Source organism: Ananas comosus, linkage group 8 (assembly GCF_001540865.1).
Source record: "Ananas comosus cultivar F153 linkage group 8, ASM154086v1, whole genome shotgun sequence".
Lineage (NCBI taxonomy): Eukaryota > Viridiplantae > Streptophyta > Magnoliopsida > Poales > Bromeliaceae > Ananas > Ananas comosus.
Genome location: NC_033628.1, coordinates 4,134,713 through 4,153,900, shown reverse-complemented (window position 1 = coordinate 4,153,900; position 19,188 = coordinate 4,134,713). Strand labels below are relative to the sequence as shown.

Here is a 19,188-nt window from a genome sequence, read left to right as displayed (position 1 = left end):
GAAGTTTGAAATTTGAAATTTGAACTTTTTGAAATTTGAAATTTGAAATTTGAAATTTGAAATTTGAAATTTGAAATTTGAAATTTGAAATTTGAAATTTGAAATTTGAAATTTGAAATTTGAAAGTTGAAATTTGAAAGTTGAAATTTGGAATTTGGAATTTGGAATTTGGAATTTGAAATTTGAAATTTGAAATTTGAAATTTGAACTTTTTGAAATTTGAAATTTGAAATTTAAAATCAAAACTAAAATTGAATTTTAAAATTTTAAAATTTGAAATTTAAAATTTTATGTTGAAATTTAAAATTTAGAAATTGATACATCTTTAGGAGCCCAAAATGGTGGAATTTTTTTTTTTTGGTTAAAGTGGATTGTAAGTTTACTCTATTTTTTGGAGTATAGTATAACTATACTCCAAAAATTACGTCATTTTTTTGTCTTCCAAATGCTTCATAGGATTATTTTCCTACCGGCGTAGCATAGTTTAACTATGCTATGTTTTTAGAGGTATCCAAACGGGCCTAAGTATAAAGGCCAATTTTTTGTCGGAATCTATTTTTCAAAATAAGTTATTGCTGGGGCCAAAGAAGGTCGTTGGAAGTCAGAATTCCAAAGCAAACAGGAGTGGTAAAAAGCACACCATAATTTAGGGCGAGCAGGTTGTTGCCCACTCACCAAAAGTGATGAGACAGCAAGACAATGCGCATGAGCCACACTCCAAAAAAACAATGCGAAGACAGGACCGAAGCCACAGGGACAGTAAAGAGAGTTTTAGAGGATGTTCTAGTAGCAAACAACTAAAACAAACCTTTAAAATAGAGGCAAGCAAGCAAAGTTGGCCCCCCTCTGCATAGCCGCAGGACTATTTATAAGCATTTGCTGAGACCACCGCGAGTTGAGAGAGGAAGAAGGAAGGAGGACGACAGCATAGGACAGAAAGGGGTAGATCCCTCATCATAGGTAAGGGATCAGGTAGCCCACCTCCGGCAGCGACGGGGACGGAACTGAGGAAGGGAGGAAAGTGTTGCAGGGAAAGAAGGGACGGGATGCACATGGCGAGCAGAGAGAAGAGATACCACGGGCACTCCCGTACTCCGATCAACCTTGGCGCAATGATGGAACGCGCGTACGACAGGAATAGGAGAAGGTCAGGGTAGGGCCCGACAAACATCCGCGACCTGCAAGATCTGCATGAACCACGCGTGCGACAGGGATTTGGCCCGATCTATAGAGAGGGCGGGCGGATTGGAGAGAGGAGGGCAGCAAATCTATGTGCCGATCTAAAGGAGGGAGGCGGGGCGGGAGGCACTGTGACACCCCAATAGTCCCACATCGGATGAGAATGGGGTTGTCATTGGGTTTATAAGAGACTTAGACACTAGCAATAATAACTGGGCTTAAGCATTTTGGGCCGGTGGTTGGGCCCAACGAGTTATTATTGCTAGTGGGCTGGGTCGTTATAGGCACATGAGCCCGCTCAGTGTGAGCGAATGGATCGGAGAGAGGAGGGAAACAGGCCGCGCGATAAAAGGAGAACCCGACACATAACCCGTTTAGAACTGATTTTATATATCTATAGACCGTTAAGCGAGTTTAGAACTGAATTTTATATATCTATAGAGACTAGAAATATCGGTTCGACTTGGTTCACCTCACCGCTATAATAATCCGCTGCTCTCCTTCACCTCCCATCGACCGCTCTATATACCAGTCCTTCCAGAACCTTCTTCTTCATCTTTCCTCTCTCTCTCTCTCTCTCTCTCTCTCCCATGGCGAGTCACGGAGAATCGTCCTCGGCCGATCCGTAAGCATCTCCCTCTGCGATATCTTTGATGCCCTTCTCATGGCGGATTCTAGGGTTTTGATTCGCTGTTGAATTCGACGCAGGAAAGCGAAAAAGGATTATAGCACGGCGATTTTGGAACGGAAGAAGGCGCCCAACCGTTTGGTCGTCGATGAGGCGATCAACGACGATAACTCCGTCGTCGCCATGCACCCGGAGACGATGGAGAAGTTGCAGCTCTTCAGGGGGGACACCGTCCTCTTGAAGGTCGGTAATTGTCTTTTTAATTCTTTTTTTTTTTTTTAGATTTTATATAATTTTGAGTGTCATTTCTTTTTGGAGTTAGGAAATTTATGGTCCTGATTGCATCTGATCGCTCTTTTGTTTTAGTTTCAGATTTTAGATTTGTATGGGGCATACTGCAAAGTTTGGAGCAATTAGGGTTTTTATTATTACGTGCGCTTGATCTGGAGATTTGTTTTTGTTGGATGCTTCTTTCTTGGTGGATAATTTTGTAGGTTAAAAAAAGGATCTTTCCTTACTCCTAGAAATTCTCATTATTTTAAGTGTATCTCATTATTTTAAGTGTAGGTGCTTATGAAACTGGGAAAATCGGGGGCTCTGATTGCATGGGATGGCTGCTTTTATTTAAGAAGCTTCAAATTTTAGCTTTTCATGGGGGTTTTGTGCAGAACTAGGAGAAATTAGGGTTCTTGTTACATGCTTTTCTTGGGTTCTGGACAATCATAATGTTGGACGCTCCTTTCTTGTTGGATAATGCAGGGTAAGAAACGAAGAGATACGATTTGCATTGTGCTTGCCGATGATACATGCGAGGAGCCTAAAATCAGAATGAACAAGGTTGTAAGGAAGAATCTTAGGGTAAGGCTTGGCGACGTGGTTTCTGTCCATCAGTGCCAGGATGTGAAGTACGGGAAGCGCGTGCACATATTGCCTATTGATGATACCATTGAAGGCATCACTGGGAACCTGTTTGATGCCTTCTTGAAGCGTAAGTTTGTACTTCGCTACATTGTTATTATGTTATAGAATGTTATTCATGGGATTACACATGCATGCATGAAATCTCTTGTTTTTAACTTTGCTTTGTTTACAATTTACAGCATGAAGCATGCCATACAAGCTCATAGGTCTTATTTGGTCTATAAATGCCTACATGCCTAGTTAGTATACATAGAAATTTATTAGTCTGAGTGTAGAATGTTAGTAATGATGTAGGGTGGCTTGTTGGCTAGCTATTGTACTAATCACACAAGCACTGAACTATTTCTTAAAATTTTGTCAGATGTGTCTATCAGTGCAGCTAATAATCTCCTGATGCTTGCATGCCACTCTGTCATCTATCCACTCTCTTTCAAGCATTATACAGGAAGGGATAATGTTAGTCTGTTGTAGTATTGGAGCGCAACAAACAGACCAAAGTTGTAACATCCTTATCGGATGTGCTTTCACATGTTCATGTTTTTCTGGGGACTTGGGGATGCATCAGCTCACTGATACTGTTATCAATGTCACTGACGTGCTGAATTGTGGACAATACCTTTTTATTAATTAGGTGGTGCATGTGATAGAACCCTTGGAAGACGCTCTCTTATCATTCAGCACTCATCACAAACAACACCTACCATAGAAAGCCTAGAATTTTTAATCTCAATTCTTAATTTTACTAAATCAGGGAGTACCGTATTGCACTCTTTGCTCTTCCCACATCATTGTTAACCATGTCACTTCTTTTGTTTTGTTACCCAATCGTCAAAAATATCAGAAATGAACCTAGTCAATTCTGCATATTTAGCTTCATGCTAAAGCAGCTATGTATCGGCCTTATATGTGGACTAACGTTGTCGAGGTAATTTACAAGAACTAGAAGATGACCTTGTCTCCCATTTACTGCGGGGCATTGCAGGTGCCATTAGTCCTATATTGGCTTTCGTTCCACTATTTCCTTGATTTATCTTTTAAAATTTCATCTTAGTTATGGATGATGAACTCGTGCAAAATTGATAATGATGTATGTAGAATAAATTATTTAAAATTTTGAAAAATTGTCCATTGTATATAAATTGTAGAGTGATTGTGCAGTCATCCTAGACATAAATAATCAGAAGTAAAGCACACTTTAACCTGGAAAGGAATTTTTGACTTTGCTTTTCTAATTGTAACATATTATTTGAGCAAGTTGCTTCTGCTCTAACAGCCTAATTTATAAACAATTTTACTCTCTGTGGTGATCGGATGAGTTAAAAAGCCGAAAAGGAATTGAGATATAAAAGCAACTTAATTAGATGTTTGCAACTTGCAACCGAAGGAAATAAGAAAGAATCGAATCTTGATCCTTCAGGCTCTTTTCAGTGCCTGACAGTCCTCTTTGAATGATGAGATATTTTGCGAGTCTTTTCTTGGTTCAAGCATTCCTTGTACTAGATGCTTTCGGGGCTCGTGTCCTTTAATTTTTGTTCCTTATCCTTATATCAAAGTGAAATGATAATTCATGTGTGCTTAATGTTACTCGCACTAGGATTGCTTCGTTTGGGTTCCTCGTCCTTTTCCTCCTGCTTAACCTACCATTTGACTGTTCAGTAAAGGCATGTCAAACTAGAAGTTCATGACATATTAGCTAATATGCCCCTTAATTTCTTAGTTCTATTAACACTTAAGAATTATTTCTATCATTTGTCATGTTAATCCTTTAGACCTTACAGTAGTAGCCTAGAACTACTTGAGCTTTTTGTGGATCATCATAATCATTTTTCGTCAGCAATATTGGGATACTTTTTGGCTGAATTGCTGCTCCTGGTTTGACTCCTTTTTCTTAATGATTTAAGATGCCTCAATATCTTTTCCTAATGTCTTTTTCTCGATTATATGTATAACGAAATTGAGATTTGCTAGAAAATGGCACACTGAATCACATTAATTGCTTTTTCTGAAGAGAGTCCCTAATAAAAGTGAGATTTGCTAGACGATGACGCACTGAATCCCATTAATTGTTTTTTGTGAATAGAGTTTCTTTTTGCACTTGTGCAAGCTTATTAATTAGACAAAGTGAATGCTTCTTCATATACTTGCATTAATTGATTCCGAGCCATTCTTTCTTGAGCAGATAAGTTTCTTAGGAACCGACTAATATTCTTGTACTTAGTTTGTTAGGGAGATAACTAGTGCCTGCAATATTTGTTGCCATCTTCTTTTTTTTTTTTTTTTTTTTTTTTTTTTTTTGCTTTCTGGCCATCTTGGAAGAAAATTGTGATTTGCCATTTGTACTGCATATAATTACTTGCTTACATTCTGAATCCTGTAGTTTCAGTTTCTTTTACTTGTTATGGAGATGAATTTCGTCGTGAAATTGTACCTCCCGCCCTTAAGCTCTCTCTCTCTCTCTATATATATAGTCCGGCTGGTATACTATCGGTAGCACGGAAGTCTTTGTGCTACCAAGTTGTTTTCGATGATGCAGCTTTCTAGCACGGAGGCCTCCGTGCTACCAAGTTGTTTTCAATGATGCGGCTTCCAAATTAACGATCGGCTCCGTTAGACTTGATCTACCTCCGTGCTACCAAGTTGTTTTCGATGATGCGGCTTCCAAATTAACGATCGGCTCCGTTAGACTTGATCTACACTATTGAAAATATTTGGAAACTAAATTTTATAATTTTTCGACGTCATTTACCTATCAAATGAGTAGTCTAAAAATGAACGGCTGAAAATAAAAATCGCATAAAGAATGATGAGAAAAGACTTGAATTTAAAATCAGAGGTACTGATCTTACTCTAAATAGTAAAAAAAATTTTCTATAAAAATTTCATCAGATTTGGATTGTTTTACACCGTTAAATTCACAAACACATCACATCGGCTATTAAAATTGTCATTTTTGAGTCCTTTTGATCACTAGCCAAATAATGTCAAAAAATTATAAAATTTAGTTTCCAAATATTTTCAATAGTGTAGATCAAGTGTAACGCAGCCGATCGTTGATTTGGAAGCCGCATCATCAAAAACAACTTGGTAGCACAGAGGCCTCCGTGCCACCGATAGTATACCAACCTAGTTCTATATATAGAGTCCGGCTGGTATACTATCGGTAGTAGCCTTCGTGCTACCAAGTTGTTTTCAATGATGTGGCTTCCAAATCAACGATCGGCTCTGTTAGATTTGATCTACACTATTGAAAGTATTTAGAAACTAAATTTTATAATTTTTGGATATCATTTATCTATCAAACGAGTAGTCTAAAAATGAACATCTGAAAATAAAAATCACATAAAAAAATGATGATAAAAGATTTGAATTTAAAATCAGAGATATTAATCTTACTCTAAATAGTAAAAATAATTTTCTATAAAAATTTCATTAGATTTGGATTGTTTTACACCGTTAAATTCACAAACGCATCACATCGGCCATTAAAATTGTCATTTTTGAGACCTTTTGATCACTAGCCAAATAATGTCGAAAAATTATAAAATTTAGTTTTCAAATATTTTCAATAGTGTAAATCAAGTCTAACGGAGCCGATCGATGATTTGAAAGCCGAATCATTGAAAACAACTTGGTAGCATGGAGGCCTCCGTGCTACCAATAATATACCGGCCTAGTTCTACTATATATATATACATATATATAGAGTTGAGCTAGAATACTCTCAAAAACACCAAAAGAGTGGTGCTTTTGAGTTTTTAGCCATTGGATGGAGAGATATAGGGTTGAGATGATGGTGGTAGGTGGTGGTAGGTGGAATAGTGTTTGATCCAAATGCTATTAGTAATCAAGGAGTAGATCCAAGGGCTAGAAACTTAGAAGCACCAAGGGGTTGGTGCTTTTAAAAGTATTCTAGCTCAATTCCATATACACACACACACATATATACATATAGAGTTGAGCTGGAATGCTATCGATAGCAAATGTGTTCCGTTGTCACCCATTTGTTTTCGATGATAAAGCCTCCAAATAGACGATCGGCACTGTTGAACATGATCTATACCACTTAAAGTGTCTAGAAATCAAATTTCAAATTTTTTCGACATCATTAGCCTAATGATCAAAGGGTTTCAAAATTTGTAATTTTAATGGTAGATATGAGGCGTTTTCTCGTTTAACGGTGTAAAACTATCTAAATCAATTGAATTTTCGTTAGAAAATTCTTTAAACTATTTAGAACAAGATCTATACTCTCGATCTTGATTATAAAATTTCTATTATTACTTTTTAGAGGATATTCATTTTCAACCGTTCATTTTTATGCCCACTTGATGGACAAGAGAACAATATCGGAAACGTATGAAATTTGATTTCTAAATACTTCAAGTGGTGTAGATCATTTTCAACGGTGCCGATCGTCGATTTGGAGGCTCCATCATCGAAAACAAATGGGTGGCAACGGAGGCCGTTTGCTATCGATAGCATTCCAGCTCAACTCTATATATATATATATATAGAGTAGGGCTACGATTAATCGATAGATACAAGGCCTTGTTATATTGAGTTTTCTACATTAGATCTACCTTGATCATTTCACGGTTGTTATACTATAAACCAAGCCACCACTCAACAACTAGGGCCACTATCAATTAACCGGGGGCAACACTATCATTCTAACCGCACATCTTCATCCAACGGCCAAACTCAATAGTCAAGGGTATTATATTATTAATATATATAATATATATTATATATATTATATATGTATATATATATATAGAATTAGGCTATTATGGCTATCTATAGTACCGGAGCTCCGGTACTATTAGTCTTGTATTTCAATCTACGGTGTTTAAATTAACGATCTCAAGCCGATTAAATATGAGTCTAGGGTATATTGAAGTCTTAAGGAATAAATTTTAGTTTTTTTTACATCGTTTACTTATGAGTAAATAATTGATGTAAAATAAACGTGAAATTGAATTAATCTTTAAAATTTGGAGCCAGCATATGACTTTTAATTCCAGATCAAGAATCGTTAACTAATCTCGTAGTTTAAAGTATTTTCTATCAGAAATTTTTGGAAGGAAATTTATATTGTTTCTACACCGTTAAATCCAAACTTTGACCATGTAGCCATTGAAATTGACAATTTTGAAATGAGCTTTGATCATAGTAAACTATGTTTGAAAAAATTTATAAAATTTATTTCTAAAACTTAAATACCCTAGATCAGTTTTAACGGATGTTGATCGTTTGATTTGAAACTACCTTTAAGATCGAAACGAGGACTATAGTACCGTTAGCCCCGGTACATAGATAGTATAGGGACTAGACTCACCACATTCACACACACCACAACACACACACACACAACAAATATAATATTATAGGTCAGTGCTTATTAATAGCACGAAGCACTTGTTTGCTCCAAGTTTTCTGCCGTTAGATTCTACCTTTTGATCATTTTCACCCAATTGATCATATATTTAACCAACCACCCACTCAACCCTAGGCGGTCTATGATGACCGCATGCATCTCTTATCATTGCGCCCAAAAAACTTGGTAGCACAATGTTGGTGCTATTAATAGTTGCATAGTAGCTATCTCTCTCTCCTCTCTACTCTCTCTCTCTCTCTCTTTCTAATATATATATATATATATATATATATAGAAACTCTTGGTTGGTGATGACTATTTAGTAGCAACCAATGACTTATGGTGCTATTAGTTTTCGCCTTTTTCATTAGGATGGGTGCGGTTAGGATTGATGCGTGTGTGGGGTGAATAGTATATTTAATGGGTAAAATAATCAAAGTAAAATGATAGCATCAGTGCTTGGTGCTATTGATAGCATTAGCAGGTTTCCGGGACTCATAACACAGCAACACACCACACCACACACACATCACATCAGATTATATAGTGTAATTATATAGTATATATATTTATAATATATATTATATATAGTGTCTGTGTATATATATACTATATATAGAGTCGGCTTACTATTTCTTATGATGCGATCGCCCTCGTAGTCATAGTTGTTTTCGATGATAGACTTGCGAATCTACGATCCATTACGTTAACTTATTTAGAGTATTTTAGAAATTCTTGGTTAGGACAATAAATTTTCATAATTTTTCGACATCATTATGCTGGATTTCAAACTCACAAAATTGACAATTTTTGTAACGGCCGGTATGTGGGGATCTTGCTAGTTACGGTGCTTAATGAAGAATTGGAATGGTTGTTTGATAGAAAATTCTATTCACTACCTAAATAAAGATCAATAACTCCGATCTTAAATTGAAGGATCCAATCATCTATTTTTAGGACGTCGTTCGATTTTGACCTTTCATTTTATGCTCGTTTGATGGACTTTATTATGATTTCGAAAAATTACAAAATTTATTTTTTAGAAGTTTCAAATACTCTAGATCATATTTAACGGAGTGGATCGTCGATTCGGAAGCCCCATCATCAAAAACAACTTATGAATATGAAGGGTCCAATACTCATAAGAGTATATAGCCCTACTCTATATATATATATATATATATATATAGTAGAACGGCTATAACTATAAGACTAGCCATGTTTTATGGATCAAAATGTTGGACTATTAGGAAACTGTAGATGCTGAAGTGGATAAAGGGACCACTAGAAAATTTAGGTATTAGATGTAAACATTGATCTAAAATACATTATGTAAACCAACTTGAAACAGTTTGGATTTTTGAGAAAGAATGATAAAAAATTGATGTAAGACGAATCAGTAGAAAGATACTATAGCACCTAATTCCACACAAAATTCCAAGACCACAGTGGAATGGAGGAATAGAAACCACATGACGAGCATCAAATAAATATGGACTGAAAATTTTGTAGCTATTGTTGTATTACTTGGTTTGATTGTCGGTTGGATTTTCTTTTCTTTTTTTTTTTTTGCCATTTGAGCAATATTTCACTACTTTCTGCTCTGGGATGGTCTATCATTTGTTCTTAGTGAAGGTTGCAACTTTTGAAACATACAAAGACAATTGGGAGTTTCTATTCTTTAGTACGGTTACAAATTTTCTGATGGTATTCTTTTCTTATTAAATTTTCATATGAGTAATAATTTTTTTTTCCTTTTTGGGCTAGTATTGCAAATAATTGAACTGATGTGTTATATACTGTAACAAAACAATCTTACGAATCATAATTTGTGCCTTTTTCATGTGATGGTTCTTCTATTCGCACTTCTTTTTTCCTTATATCTGTATACGCTTCATACAGTCTCAACTTTTATTATCTTTATTATTTGAAGATTGAGACTTTATCCTGGCTATGCATTTTATATCTGACACTGTTGAAAATTATTTGGAGTAAGAGAATTGAAGAATCATGTGGGAAATGTGGAAGCCACTCTTTAGAAAGCAAGCTTCATCTTTTCTGTGCACTCTTTCTTTGGTTTTTTTACCTTTTTCTCTCCATGCCTCTTAATTGTAATTTCTCTCTTATTCTTATATGGACTAATATCTGTATTTTTTTTTTTTTTAATTTATCCATTTTCGTGGATGTTTCAAAATGTTTTCCATGCATCACATGGGATTAAAGCTTGTTTAGTCTGAAATATTGGATACTTTGGTGGAAGTGGAAAATTGGCCAACAAAGGCTTAGTCACTAGTTCTCTTACAGAAGAGTCCTTAACATAGTTTATCTTAATTCAACATGTGTAGTACTCCATGATGTTTTTGTCCATTGAGTGTTGCCAATCTACATTGTGGGTCATGTCTGTGGTGTGACTAGTTTTGGGTAGAAGAATTACCGTGTGAGACTGAGACCTTGCTATGCTCGATCTAAGTTTTGCAGAGTACCTGTTTCTGAAGCATATTGCTCAGGGTTTGATTGGTCTTGTCCTGATTTCAACACTACCCAGCATGACAATTAACTTTGCTTGCTTAAGGCATTAAGGTAGAGGAGCTAGACCATCTGCTCTTATTGCCTTAAATAAGGTATTATATATGCAGGCTGCTTTTTCATTTGATTCTTCACTGCAGAGAGGGTTAATAGGGTACTGGGTAGTGGCCTAATGGGGAGGAGTGAATAGGTGTATACGTTCGTCGTAGGTTGGATTAATGGCAAGTGAATCATATATTAGTTTCCATATAAAGGTTAAACAGACATAACTCGAACATCACCACCATGTCTATTGATGAGAATAAGAGCACAACAGTTCATATGGTCCTACCTGTCACTTAGACGAGACTGTTGAAGAAGGGCCTACAGCATTTTTAGGGGTTCTTATGACAACATTAATATCCTTGAAATAAAGTCAGAATATTTTTAGAAAAAGATAATCAAATTAATTCAGATAGATTAAGTAGATCTTTCTGTTGCATTTACCTTTACCTTTACCTTTAGTTATATCCTCTTAGATAGTAGGGTCACATTTTAATTTTGTTATGGTGGGAAACTTTTTTTTCTTATCGATGATGGAATTTAGTACTAGAGTGAAATTCTTTTCTTCTTGATGGGTTGATTATTATCTGATGAGCTTGAAGAAACAAGTTGATTTTGGATATAGCCTGCTACTATCGAAAAGCGGCTAATGAGGTTTCTCAAGAAAATTTAGGGATTTCTAATTGCAATTGTGCTTCTCAAATAAGCCTTACTTTCCTGTGGTTTTAGATTTGCATAAATATGAAGTATTCTTGTGGTATTATCTGCTTTTTCTCCTCTCTTCTATGTGAAGTCATTGACATGGTCATGAACTTCCTGCTTGAAACGCAAATGAATTACTTTAACAGTTCCCAATCTTGACAAAAAAATATGAAACATGTAGTTTTACCATACCATGTAAATATCTCTATTAAAAGGTGGGTAATGTCTTTCTCTGTTAGTTGTATTGAATGAACACCACCAGTTTAAGATCTTTTAGACTGAGATTCTCATCACTTAAAAATATTTCAAGTTGCTGCTTGCTCTGCTAAACCGGAGTTGACCTGTATGACCTTAGTCGTGGAGCTCGATTCCATGTTCTGGACAGCGTTGAAAATGGACAGTTGTATCTTAACTTGGTTGAAAGTAGTTCTTTGAAAGCTGATCGGAATTGGACATGTGAAATACCTGGCAAATACTGGTTTGGAATATAAGATCCTGAGTTTACAAATAGATCCAACTTGAATCCGACATGGAATTAACCTGGTCCTTCCCCATCCATCATGTAATTTGTTTGCATCTTGATTTCCTTTATTTTGTTCCTTCATGTGTTTAGCTGAAATTGCAATTTATTCTTTTTACATTTTGTATTATTAAGAATAACTCATTTGTTTTGAGAATCTTCCGCAGCATATTTCCTTGAGGCGTATCGTCCGGTAAGAAAAGGGGATCTCTTTCTTGTTAGGGGTGGAATGAGAAGTGTGGAATTCAAGGTCATAGATACTGACCCTTCTGAATACTGCATCGTCGCTCCTGACACAGAAATTTTCTGTGAGGGAGAACCTGTGAAGAGGGAGGATGAGGAAAGACTCGACGAAGTGGGCTATGATGATGTAGGTGGAGTCCGGAAACAGATGGCTCAAATAAGAGAGCTAGTTGAACTTCCTCTTAGGCACCCTCAGCTCTTCAAGTCTATCGGTGTAAAGCCCCCAAAGGGGATCTTGCTGTATGGACCACCTGGCTCTGGAAAAACACTGATAGCTAGAGCTGTTGCTAATGAGACGGGTGCGTTCTTCTTTTGCATTAATGGTCCAGAGATCATGTCAAAACTAGCAGGAGAAAGTGAGAGCAATCTCAGAAAGGCTTTTGAAGAAGCAGAGAAGAATGCTCCGTCGATCATCTTCATTGACGAGCTCGATTCAATAGCTCCTAAGAGAGAGAAGACCCATGGAGAAGTTGAGAGGCGCATAGTTTCTCAGCTCTTGACTCTAATGGATGGGTTAAAGGCCCGTTCACATGTCATTGTGATTGGAGCTACAAATAGGCCCAACAGTATTGACCCGGCTCTTAGAAGGTTCGGGAGGTTTGACAGGGAAATCGACATTGGGGTACCTGATGAAGTTGGGCGTCTAGAGGTCCTTCGTATTCACACTAAGAACATGAAGCTGGCTGAAGATGTAATTTATCTTTGACGATTATATTGCGACCCACTTCTTTTCTATGTTGGTTTGTAATGTTTATCCCTTGTTGAACTTTGAGTGTGGATGCAGGTTGACTTAGAAAGAATTGCGAAAGACACTCACGGATATGTTGGAGCTGATCTAGCTGCTCTTTGCACTGAAGCTGCTCTTCAATGCATACGAGAAAAGATGGATATTATAGATTTAGAAGACGAGTCAATCGATGCGGAGATACTTAACTCCATGGCTGTCACAAATGAACATTTCAAGACTGCTCTTGGAACCAGCAATCCATCTGCCCTCCGTGAAACTGTAAGTGATCCCCACATTCAATAGTTATGACCTGTAGGATGACAATAGAAACCTTTTTCATTAGGTTTTAAGATCAGTTTCTTTTTGACCATGTTGACTACTTTGATGTGCAGGTTGTTGAAGTGCCAAATGTCACCTGGGATGATATTGGTGGGCTTGATAATGTTAAAAGGGAGCTGCAGGAGGTAGGTTTATACAGCAAGGAGTTCTACCTTTTGTTCTGGCTTTAAAATCTTGACTAACCCTCTCCTTGGTTTTTCTTGTAGACTGTTCAATACCCAGTGGAACATCCTGAGAAGTTTGAGAAGTTTGGAATGTCTCCCTCCAAGGGGGTCTTGTTTTATGGACCTCCAGGTTGTGGGAAGACCTTGTTGGCTAAGGCCATTGCTAATGAATGTCAGGCAAACTTTATCAGTGTTAAAGGTCCTGAGCTACTTACAATGTGGTTCGGTGAGAGTGAAGCAAATGTCCGTGAAATTTTTGATAAGGCTCGCCAATCGGCACCATGTGTCCTCTTCTTCGATGAGCTCGATTCGATTGCAACTCAGGTTGGTTATTCTTTTGGTATTACGCTGCTTCTAATGGCTTTCTTGCTCTCCTTTTGGGATATTATGTATAGTTCACTGCAAAATTATCCGTTTAGAGGTATACCCTTGTAACTCATCTATTTAACCCTCTATCATGAAGTCATCCTATTCATGAAAACAGTTGGTTATGTATTAGAAGAAGATGTCCAAAGAAGGGCGTTTTTTCAAATACAAGGATAAATATACTGGAATTGGCAGTTCAAAGGGCATTTGAAAATTCAGATTTTGCAGGCATAGATATGTGAAATAATCAAATTTTTTCAAGGATTTATATCAAGGATTAGGTGCTGTGGCACGGGGTCGTGCCGGAAACTTGCCGGCAAGGCACGACACAGTGTGTGCCAGGCCGTGTTGATGTTTGCCGGTCACAAAAAATATATGTGTGCGGACACATAATAGCATAAAATGTTTATTTTCTTTAGCAACAAAATATTTTAACTATTTATTATGTATTTTTATCAAATTTTTTGAATTTTATTGAGAAAATTACTTAGTAATTTAAAGAATAGAGGGTTTTGAGCTGTGCCATCGCCACGGAGGCTGTATCGTGCTGATATTTTGTTGGCACGATAGGACACGATAAATACGGCCCTTGCCGATAGGTTTATATGTAAATATTTCTTTATTTCGTTACATCGATTGGTTTTCAGTATCTCATCCTTTTTCTGTTCTATTACAGAGGGGAAGCAGTGTTGGTGATGCTGGAGGTGCTGCTGATCGTGTCCTGAATCAGCTCCTGACAGAGATGGACGGCATGACTGCCAAAAAGACTGTGTTCATCATCGGGGCAACTAATAGGCCCGACATTATAGATCCAGCGCTGCTGAGGCCAGGTCGTCTCGACCAGCTGATTTATATCCCACTACCTGATGAGGCCTCTAGGTACCAGATCTTCAAAGCTTGCCTGAGAAAATCCCCAGTGGCTAAGGATGTTGACCTTAGGGCCCTTGCTAAGTACACGCAAGGGTTCAGCGGTGCAGACATTACAGAGATTTGTCAGCGTGCTTGCAAATACGCCATTAGAGAAAACATTGAAAAGGTAAGCTGCTTTCTTTTCGTTTCCTAACTTGATCATCTGTTAGATTTTAGAAGCTGTATAAACTGTTTACCTATACGTACCTTAGGAACCTGGGGTATTGATATGCTCTAATAACCATTTCTGAGTATTCGCACAGCTTTGGAGTTGGATTTCATATATGGGCCAAAAATCTGCATATAATTTATGCTAACATTTGCCCAGTTGACTGGTAAATGTTCTTTTTCTAAGGCAGTACAATTTGTGGGCTGATTGAAATTTAGACTTTTTAGAATAGGTGTAAAACTTGCTGGAGTGTATATCTCTAAATGCTCTTCTTTTCTGAAATGCTTCACTCCTCATTTCTGATGCTCAAATACTCCACACCCAGCATGCTTTGCGTGCATCTCTTGGTCTGTTAATTGTTCCGCCAACCAAAATTAGATGCATGGTTCTCCAGCATCCCATGTTATTGTTCCTCTTCACGGAGAAGGCGCTGTTGATTTTCTATTTTCATTTTACTTTTTAGTTATGAAGTGAGTGTGTAAGCTAATGGTCTTTTCAAAAGAGAACAATCTCACTGGAATTTTCTTTACTCACGCAGGACATCGAGAGGGAGAGGCGGCGGCAGGAGAACCCTGAGGCAATGGAAGAAGACGACACCGACGAGGTTGCTGAGATCAAGGCCGTCCATTTCGAGGAGTCGATGAAGTACGCTCGTCGGAGCGTCAGCGATGCTGATATCCGCAAGTATCAGGCCTTTGCGCAGACTCTGCAGCAGTCGAGGGGGTTCGGCACTGAGTTCCGCTTCGCTGAGCGGTCAGATGCTGGGGCAGCCACCGCCGGGTCCGATCCTTTTGCCTCGGCGGCTGCACCGGCTGATGATGATGATCTATACAGTTAGTTTGTGATCGGCCCGTATAGTGGTACTTGTTGTCAGCTGTGTTCATACACTAGCAGTATAATATGTCCTTTGTTCTGATGTGCTTTTCTTTCCCGACTGAAAAAATCACACACAATTCAAAAAGTTTGGGATCCTGTAATGGTGGTCGCCATCAGCTGAACTGCTTGGGATTAGAAAATGTTGTTGATGTTGTTGATTTTAAAACACAAGTCACTCAAGTCTCTTTGGTGATGTGTTTGATTTTTATTTTTTTAATTATAGTTTCGTATATTAAAAGAAATTGAAATTATATTAGATTATTTGCAATCTTTTTATTTAAAATATTTATTGGACAATAAAAAAGTTTCAGGCAGACGTATTGTACGCTCATGGACAATAAAAATTAAAATAATTTTTCTAATACATCAAATAATAGGAAACTACTGTTTTTGTATTAAAAAAAGCAACGGATGTAGAGCAGGGCCTGGTTTTTAGTGGGAGTTTTCGCAAAATGAGTGCTCACCCTTTTTGGTATCTTATTGATCGTCCTTCATTATCATTTTAATTTTAATAAAGTATTGTAAGAGAGAAGCACTAAGGCACATCAAGAATTTTTAGGGCTTTTCAAAAATAGAAACGAATGTCAAATAAGACTAAGGGCTTGTTGAGAAGTGATTTCAGTATAATTGTTTTGATTTGGAGAACTAGATTTGGTTAAAAGCAACATTTGGTTGAGTTTAGATGAAAAGTAATTTTGGAAATCTATTTGGCAAAAAACTTTTGCTATTTGGAAATAATAAATTCTTTTTGCTGATTTTTATTTTAAAATAACCCTAAATTTAAATTTAAAATTAGAATTTTGAATTTAAAATCTAAACAAAAATTTAAAAATTGATATTCGAATTTAAACTCTAAATATAAAATTTGAAAATTTAAAATTTTAAAATTTGAAATTTGACATTCAGAAGTTAAAATGTAAAATATAAAATCAAAATTTAACTTTTATAATTTAAAATTTAAAATTTGAAATTTGAAATTTTGTCAAAATTGACATTTTTAATAGCCAGTATGAAGTGTTTTCGAGTTAACGATGTAGAGGAATCGGAATTGTTTAAATTTTTAATAAAAAAATTCTATTCACTATTTCGATCAAGATCAGTAGCCCCGATTTTGAATTTAAAAATTCTATCCCTTATTTTTGGAAGATCTTTCCACTTTGACCATTTATTTTATGCCAAATTGATTGGCTTTATTACAAATTTGAAAAATTACGAAATTCAACTTTTTGATACTTCAAATACTCTAAATCATGTTTAATGGTAAGGATCGTTAATTCGTAAGCTCCATCATCTAAAACGATTTATGAGTACCAAGACCTCTATATTATAATCACGTGCATTGCACGTCACATTTGTAAATTAAATTAAATTTAAATATAAATTTTAACTTAAATTAAATTTTTGAATACAGATTTTGAATTCAAATGATTATTAGCAGTAAAGTCTATTTATAATTAATTTATTTTGTAAATTTGATTTATTTCTAAGTATGTTTGTAATTTACTTATGCCGTAATTTTTTTATATGTTTTCCTTAACATACAATTTTTTTTTAATATATACCCAAAATTTAAAAATTGTAATTGATTTCAAAATTCAAATAAAGGTTTGAATTTAAATTTAATTTGAATCTATTATTTGAATTTAACAATTGTTGATTTGATAGGTCAGTACGTCTATGTTTCAAACTTAATTTATTTTTAGTTAGTTAATTGTTTATTTTTTTAATGTGTATGGAATATTCGTTTATTTAATCTAGGATTTCGTCAATCAATTGAAAATTTCGTTAGGAACCTTAATCCGTCACCATGTATCATTTTTATCTCTATCCAAGAGTTATATAATCTTTTCCTAGAGTTTAATTTTATTTTTGGATTTTAATTAATATTAAAAAACAACCAACGAAATACTATAAGGAGGCAAACTAACACTTGACAGCGGATCCTAGTTCGAATCCTAATTGATTCACATTTCCAGCTAAGTTTATTTCTAAATGAAATAAACGAAGCGGGTAGCGTGCTACCTATCTTTCAAAAAAAAACACTTGACAGCGTTTAAGAGGCTCCCTAACAAGACAACATTGGGGAGCTAGTTTTATCGGTATTGAGATCACCTAACAGAAGTGGCGAAAATGAGTTAGGGAGAAAGTATAAGAGTTGGAGTGAAAGCGCAAGCGATAACTTGTGATTTTTTCTGGCAAGACTGTATAAATTGTATCTTTACCTATTGACTGATTTTGATATATGCAGCGTCATATCATTTAGAAAAACAATTAAAATTAATTTCTATTCAAGAAATTTGTATTACACGCTACCTGTGCTGTTGATGGAGAAAGATCGCATCCTAATATCAAGATTGGGAGCTCTATGCCACTTATTAGTGGCTCAAGGGTATCGATTTTTGTAAGATTGAGATTTGGTTAGAGCAAAGATTGGAATAGGGGCAATTGTTTATATATATTTGAAAAGTTCTCGACTTTCTGATTTAATCCTCTTAGAAGATTAAACATAAAAATACCCTTTTAATATTCCAAGTTATTTCAAATATATTTTTAGAATTAAATTCTCCATTATCTCTATGAAATTACTATTTTGCCCTTTCAAATATACCCTTCTACCATCACCTACTTTTCTTATTTGTCCTTAATATAGGGGTAAAAGAAGTATTTTGATTTTTTTCTTTTCAAATATACCTTTCTACCATTACTAGCTTTTCTTATTTGCCTTTAAGTTAAGGGCAAAAGAGATATTTTAATTTTTTTACCTCAGATAGAAATTTAACCGGATTTAACCTGAGATAACTTAATGGGTACTAACAACGGGGGTATTTTTGAATAATGGAGAACCATACGAGGGGTATATTTGAAACAAAGAAGTAGGGATAAATTGAATATTCAGAAGTTTTCAGGACATATATATTAGATATTATCCTATTAGAATATAAGTGAAAATTAAGGATTTGTCTGCCGCGAACGAACCGGCCCCACCGTAGGATGTTTCTAGGGCGAGTGGTCATTCATGGTAGAGATAAAATTTGTTTATATTTTATTTTGAAATCAGGATTATAGGTTCATAGCTTCTAACAGACTCGAGAATCTGTTGTTAATTACCTCACACTTTCGGTGTTAAGGAATCCTCGATTAAGAGACCAAATATAAATGCTGATAATAAAAGAGACAAAACAGGCAAATAAAATTTTATTGATATGATTTGCCGTTTACATGGCTTAAGTAGGGGCATTCCTCCACTGTACATGAATTTTATCAGACTAAATGTCCAATCTAGCGAAGAAGTTTTGATTTATTGAATCCTAAGTATATGTATTAGGATTCAGTTGGATTTGAAATTGACTAGATCCTAAGTATATGTGTCAAGACCTAGTCGATATTAGACCCTATGTATTAGAGTCTAATTGGCTCTAAGTATATGTCTTAGAGTCCGATTAGATTCACCTTGGTTGTATTTTCCAAAGTGGAGATGTGACCTGACCTCAAGTATATGT

The 19,188-nt window shown here is 35.9% G+C and overlaps 1 protein-coding gene across 1 annotated transcript; it reads left to right on the top strand.

Moving 5' to 3' along the window:
* On the top strand, positions 1,649-15,881 carry LOC109713903 (cell division cycle protein 48 homolog). The gene is made up of 9 exons (XM_020238178.1): positions 1,649-1,804; positions 1,888-2,050; positions 2,567-2,795; positions 12,063-12,829; positions 12,923-13,144; positions 13,258-13,329; positions 13,411-13,692; positions 14,411-14,770; positions 15,351-15,881. Exons 1-9 carry the CDS (start codon positions 1,770-1,772, stop codon positions 15,648-15,650), a joined length of 2,430 nt encoding a protein of 809 aa, XP_020093767.1. The 5' UTR covers positions 1,649-1,769; the 3' UTR covers positions 15,651-15,881.